This window comes from Mangifera indica, unplaced genomic scaffold, assembly GCF_011075055.1.
Source record: "Mangifera indica cultivar Alphonso unplaced genomic scaffold, CATAS_Mindica_2.1 Un_0088, whole genome shotgun sequence".
Taxonomy (NCBI): Eukaryota; Viridiplantae; Streptophyta; class Magnoliopsida; order Sapindales; family Anacardiaceae; genus Mangifera; species Mangifera indica.
The window spans coordinates 1-6,641 of record NW_025401180.1 but is presented as its reverse complement, the minus strand read 5'-3'; the positions used below and the strand labels follow the sequence as shown (position 1 = coordinate 6,641).

The window sequence follows — 6,641 nt, the reverse complement described above, 5'->3', positions numbered from 1 at the left end:
CTCTTCCATATAATTTCTTTTTCGGATTTTCTATTTTGCCAAAGGAAAACAAAACCTCAGACTCACTCAGATGCCGATTCCCCAGACCTAACCATCTACCTCTGCAACCTCACACCATTATTTCATATCTGCAAACACACGCACGCACCCCCGCTCTTTTTTTAATCTCTTTCATCTTGATTATGTCGGTGGTTTTGGATTTTCTTTCCGTCTTTCTTCAACGTGTTACCTCCTCCATATGACAGCCAATTATTCTACTAAATAAATGCCCTTTCTTTTTCATTTCTCCTCTCTTCTTTTCGGGTTCCTAGATACCAAAAAATAGAAAACGACTTTCTTCTTTCTTTTTCTTGTTTTTTTTTTTTTTTTTACAGAAAAGATGGAGGGAGCTGCGGCGGTGACGGAGGCGGCCAACAGGAAGCGAGTGATGGACAGGGAGAGACCATACAAAGGGATAAGGATGAGAAAGTGGGGCAAGTGGGTGGCTGAGATTAGAGAGCCGAATAAACGTTCTAGAATCTGGCTCGGCTCTTACTCTACTCCTGTCGCGGCGGCTCGAGCATACGATACGGCGGTGTTTTATCTGCGGGGACCCTCTGCCAGGTTAAACTTCCCGGACCTTTTGAAAGGAGACGGCGGCACCGCCGCTGTAAGAGGTGACATGTCAGCGGCTTTGATAAGAAAGAAAGCCGCCGAAGTTGGCGCTCGCGTGGACGCCATCGAATCAGCGATTCACACAAATCACGGGGAACAAAATAACCACCGTCAGGAACCGCCAATCGATGAATTGAAATCTGCATGTGGTGGGGTATTGAATCGGGTCGACTTGAACAAGGAACCCGACCCGGAAGATCTGGACGGTGACTACTGAAGCCTTAAATGGGCAAAAAGAAGAGACTATTATTAATTATTAAAGAAAGTGGTTCATCTCTACCACTGATCATTGCTAACGTGCGCCATGGAGGTAAGTGTACCCGACGGCCGAAGGAATGATGAAGCCTTGTAGGCTGTAGCACTGGTGATTCTAGCTTTTTTCTTTCTTTCTTTTTTTAAATTTTTTACGTGTAATATTAAAATTTAGAATATAAATTTTGGCCTATGTAAAAAAAAAAAAACGGAGTAATTGTATATTATTATTTATTTGATAATTTTAAAGTTTGGTTTTAGTATAAGTATGTTAATAATTAGGTAGGCCTAGATTCAAGCCGAGCTCGAAATGAGTTGGCCCTAAACCAGTTCGAATTTAATTGTAAAAGTTTATAAATTAAAATTTTAGATATAAAACGATGTCGTTTTGGTTAATATATATTAAAATGACGTCATTTTAATGACGAATATTTGAATTCGAAGCGAGTCAAGTTTTAGCTCAAACATAACGAGCTCGACGAGCCTGAGCTCGAGCTTGAGCCATATTATTCTTAAGTCAAGAAGAGTTCAAGCTTAAATGAATTTAAATTCGGTTTGATTCGAATCTAACCCTATAATTAGGTATGTTTAATATGAAATTGTTTATTTTAAATCAAGTAAAAGGAAATAGAAAAGAGGAAGAGGAAGGTGAACAGTCATGGCAGTTGGTGCAGTGGTGATGGTTAACCACTAAAGCTATTCGGTATTCTCTAAATCTTTACTGTTTATGATGTTGTAATTCTTTAGATTTGAATTGAGTTTATTTAAATTTAAAAATAAATTCTATCGAATAAGTTTAAAACAAATTTGATTTAGTTGAATTCGAGATTGAATCTATGATTTAAATATTTTTGAGTTTAACTTCTAATTTTAAAAGTGTTCAATTCGTTAAGTTTGTGAGTCTAAAAAATTTTAATACGAAATAATTCTAACGATATTAGTTTAAGTAATACTAATCAAAATAATATTCTTTTTATCAGTTTTTATTCAACTATAATATTAAATTAAATTCAAAATTTTATTTAAAAATCGATTAAATGTGAATAATTTTTAAAATAAATATAAATATAAATTTAATTCAATTTGAATTTACTCACGTTAACCCAATGAATGGGAGAGAGAGAGAGAGGTGTAAGCTGTTTTTCACTACTTTTCCTAGATTTGTCATATCACCACTTAAGCACTCTGTCCATTATGTCGACGTCGTTTAGAGCTCGATATATTCATTTTTTGACTTGTTTTTTAATATTATTATTATTTACAAGAGAAGACATCTTTTCGCCCCCACAATTAGCGGAGGAATATTGTTTATTTGGGTAAGTGAAAATTGCACTTCTTCTGGATGTATGTCTGTCTGTCCACAATGCACATATTTCCATAGTAACTGTGTTAAATAGTACATTTTTTTTGGCATTATTTTTACTTTGTTAATTATGATGTTGCCGGAATGAGTGTACTTCCCATATATTATTTTTTTATTTTATTTTATAGAGAAGGAGGAGGGAACATTCATAATTATGTTGTAATTTTTATAATTTAAACCTATGAATTCAATGCATGTCTCTCTCAATTTGCTGTCATTTGGTGACTCGGTAAATGTTTTGCTCACAATTATTGCCATTTAAGGAGTAGAAGGATGTGCAGTTGAACCACCCTTCAATTTTATCAAACCTATTTCACTTGTTTAGCTCAAATGTACAACTGTAATACACTATTAAAGCTGACCCTAAGGATTGCGTAATTGGGGATGAGACAGATTTTATTTTTTTCTTAAGTTTAGAGGCGGAATAATGTAATTTTCTACTGTAAAAGGTCAAAACATAAATAATTTAAGATTGATTAATAATATATCACGATAAATTAATATTAATTTATTTAATATAATAATTATAAATCTAATTATCATATCTCAAAATTTATTTATCCGATAAAGTCAAACTCGACTCTCCAATCATTAAAAAAGCACTATTAAAGCCTTTTTTAAGCTTATTATTAATATTTTTTATTCAACTATTGTTGTAATTATTCAATAATATTTTATATATATTTTATACATAATTTAAATATATAAATAATATATAATTATGTAATTAATTATTATTTTATTTTTAATTTAAAATTAATTTAATTACATTATAATATATCATTTATATATTAAAAATACGAGAGTATAATTTTATTTTAATTATTCATAAATTATACAAAGAATTGGGAAGGCAAATATATAAACAATATTCTGAAAGCGCGGGGGCACCGACATAAACTCAATTAATTACAGATGGAGCAACCCAAAAAAGCAAAAAAAAATAAAAATTAGTGTAATAAATGAATGAGCAACCCAAAAAAGCAAAAAAAAAAAATTAAATTAATGCAATAAATGAATGATGCATGGCTTTGCTAGTATCAAGTCGTATATCGTACAAATAATTTATGTCTAACATTGCTAGACTTTAATGGTGTCCCCCGATATATAATATAAAGTGAAAAACAATTCGTACCTTATTATATATTAAATTAATATAATATAATATATAAATTATATTATATAATATATATATTATAGATATAATTTAATACATATTTTTATAAAAAATAATAATGTAACAAAATTGTATATGAAAAATTTTAACCTTTTATAAATGTTTGTAAAATTTTTCAAACTAAAGATATATCGATTAATTTTTTTTTTTAAAAAGCCTATCCTACAATAGATAAAGTACAAAATACAAAATATTAGATTTTTCATAGATGATATGACATACAATTCGATTACCATATCTATGACTAAAATGTCCTATGATCGATCCATTGACCGTTCAATAAAATATACAAATTTTATATTAAACATTTTCTTTTCGAATGATCTAAGAGGGAAAAGTTTGCATTATAAAAGAGGGGTTAACAAGAATTGACATTGGTTGGTCTCTAATGGCTTCATTGATAGTAAATTATCCTATATTCATTTATACTGCAAACAATATAAATGATAAATTAATACAACGTTACTCAAAATTATACACATAAAACAGATGAGGTCTTGATGATCTACCTGATTCCTAGTAGTCATGTAGGGCTGCTTCAAAATGGCTTCAACAATAGATACATAGCTATTGTGCCTTCTTTTCAAGACCACGTTTTATATGAAGAGCAGCTCTTACTACGTTTCCTCTTGTGATAATTCCAACCTTTGGTTTATAAACAAAGGGTTTACCAAAAGGTACATAATTTAAAATGGATAAAGATAAACCAAATGCCGAAACAAGAAGAAAAATATTTTCTTACCAGTTTGCCATCGGCGTCGACTACTGGCAGTCGGCGGTATTTTGTCTCAAGTAACAATCTGAGATTAGATATAACATATCAGATACAAAACATATGGGTTAAATAGACTAAGAATATTGCAGTAAAGCAGGACAAATTTTTGTAACTCGTGAAGACAAAATGGTTTGCAAAGAAAGAAGCAAGGGAGAACCTAGCAGCATCCTCCAGATTAGTTGTTTCACGAACTACAACTGGAGCTGGCGTCATTAAATCACCAACAACTTTCCCGTTGGTTTTACCCAGCAGTTTCTGCACCTCATTGAAAGTCTGCATCGAATTTTGAGAATCAAAAAAGAAAAAATTTAGAAGTTGCAGATTGTTAGCAATTAGAATTACTGTAAAACAAGCAATCCGGCTGATAAGTGGTTTGAACTTCTGCATGTCGCAGACACTTCAAGGGAGCATGGGGAGCTGGAAATCAATTTGTCTAATGAATGAAACTTAAGCTGAGAAAGCATTCATTAGGCAAACATTATGAAGAAAAGAGTGCTAGGTTCAATTAGAAAGATCCACAAGGGCAAAGAGACAGAGCTTGTTTGCAATAGATAACCGTTCAGCTAACCCTAATGCTTTTAAGCCAAACCCCAGTTAATTAAGATGAGCTTGCTTGCACAGTACTTTGATTTACAAACTGGCTCAAACTTAACACCGTAGTAAAATCAAACACGAAGACAAGACAATAATTGCCAAAAAATGGAGGTAAGGATAGGTAAATTATTTGAGGCTATAATGCCTTCAGGTGACTAGATCTCAAGCACTGTTGAATTCAATTCAAACCTTAATGACTGTTACCCGCTTTAAACTATCTACACAAGGCAATATGGAAACTTCTCTTTTAACATGGAAAATTAATCAAAGAAAATGAGAAATGTTGCTAACTTTAAAACCGTAACCTTCAAATAATATTATCCTTAATATAGAGACTGATCGTATAAATGACTAAAGAATAGAATGAAAACAATGTTAAACATCAGATGTTGAAACTTAAAAATTCGGGCTATCAGAGAAAATATTATATATCAGAAGAGAGACATTTCTCACATACTTTCCAATTGCTGTCAACTTCAGGAAACATGTCGTTATCACCTTGTCCACCGCCTAGTTGATATATTGGTAACATGTCAACATGTCATGAACAAAAATATAGTTGGTAATCAGGTTCATCAACAAAATTTCTATTTTCATAAATAAGAATCATAATCCCAAAAAGGTGGAAGAAGTCTGACCACAGAATAACTAATCACTTTGAAGTTTAATAAGTTAGTACTAAAATAACCAAGGAAAGGATTCCTGTCTCAGTTTCTTCCACTGTAGTCCACTTAATATTTGCTCAAAGAAATTGACATTTTTACTGTAATAAACTGCTAAAACTTGACTTGCATTATACTCATAAAAAAAAATTAAAAAATTATCACAAAATAAACACCAGAGGAGAAAACATTATTTGCTCATACAAACTGAATTTTTACCCCTGTTCTTAGTGTAGTGTTCATAATTTCATAAACACTATTACTGGATCCCCAGCAAAAAATAAACAGTAATACAGATTAGACACAGAGCATATGAAAGAAAAAAGCCAAAACCTATGAAGATTTCCCCAAGAGATAGACACAAAAAGATATTTCTGATAAATTTAGCATACCTGATATAGAATCCAATGCTAAGAGGTCATAATCTGAAACAAGCCCAACCTGCAGTGGCAAAAAGTTAATATATCCACACATCATCTCACACACAAAAAAAAAATGCACAATTGTAAACAAGTCATATAAAGAAACATAGTTTTAAAACAGGTAACGGGCAAGATAGTGGTTCTCTCTCTGAATCCACACTCACTAAAATCTATAGGTTTTAAAATAAATATATTTATGCTTAATTTTAAAGACAGTATGTTTATGCCTTTATGCTGAACAGGTTACAGAAAAGCAATCACATCCTTAGCCACATGGTGGAAGGAAAAAGGCATTGAAGAAAACATTCCTCTTATTGGTTGTTAATTGAAATTGCCAGCACATGATCCTCATATCATGGACCAATAGACCAAATAGCAAAAAGTTAATTTATCCGCACATCAGCTCACACAAAAAAAAAAAGCACAAATGTAAACAAGTCATATAAAGAAACAAAGCTTTTTCCTTGATAGAAAAGGAAAAGAACTTATTGAGAAGAAAACACACAACATTACAAAATACCCTAGAACCATTAACTGCTGTATTAGATAAGTTTCCATAGTAAGCAGGAAAGATGGCGGTCCTCCCACAACAGGCAAGATAGTGGTTCTCTGAATCCACACTCACTACAATTTATACGTTTTAAAATAAATAAATTTATGTTTAATTTTAAAGACAGTATGTTTATGCCTTTATGCTGAACAGGTTACAGAAAAGTGATCACATCCTTAGCTGTATGGTGGA

General features: G+C 31.7%; 2 protein-coding genes across 3 annotated transcripts; one reads left to right on the top strand and one right to left on the bottom strand.

Annotated features, from left to right (window-relative positions):
- On the top strand, positions 1 to 1,061 carry LOC123207587 (ethylene-responsive transcription factor ERF011-like). The gene has a single exon (XM_044625068.1). It carries the CDS (start codon positions 380 to 382, stop codon positions 869 to 871), a length of 492 nt encoding a protein of 163 aa, XP_044481003.1. The 5' UTR covers positions 1 to 379; the 3' UTR covers positions 872 to 1,061.
- A 2,705-nt stretch (positions 1,062 to 3,766) lies between these two features.
- Positions 3,767 to 6,015, bottom strand: LOC123207589 (CBS domain-containing protein CBSX1, chloroplastic-like). Of its 2 annotated transcripts, XR_006500410.1 has the most exons (6): positions 5,870 to 6,015; positions 5,273 to 5,325; positions 4,379 to 4,494; positions 4,189 to 4,246; positions 3,956 to 4,091; positions 3,767 to 3,874 (listed from the first exon to the last, which is right to left on the bottom strand). XR_006500410.1 is itself a non-coding variant. In XM_044625069.1 (5 exons), the coding sequence occupies exons 1-5, from the start codon at positions 5,952 to 5,954 to the stop codon at positions 4,014 to 4,016; spliced, it is 390 nt and encodes a 129-aa protein (XP_044481004.1). In that variant the 5' UTR covers positions 5,955 to 6,015; the 3' UTR covers positions 3,825 to 4,013. The 2 variants fall into 2 exon arrangements, 1 of the variants encoding a protein (XP_044481004.1); XM_044625069.1 differs by having other exon boundaries at positions 3,825 to 4,091.
- Positions 6,016 to 6,641: the final 626 nt, after the last annotated feature.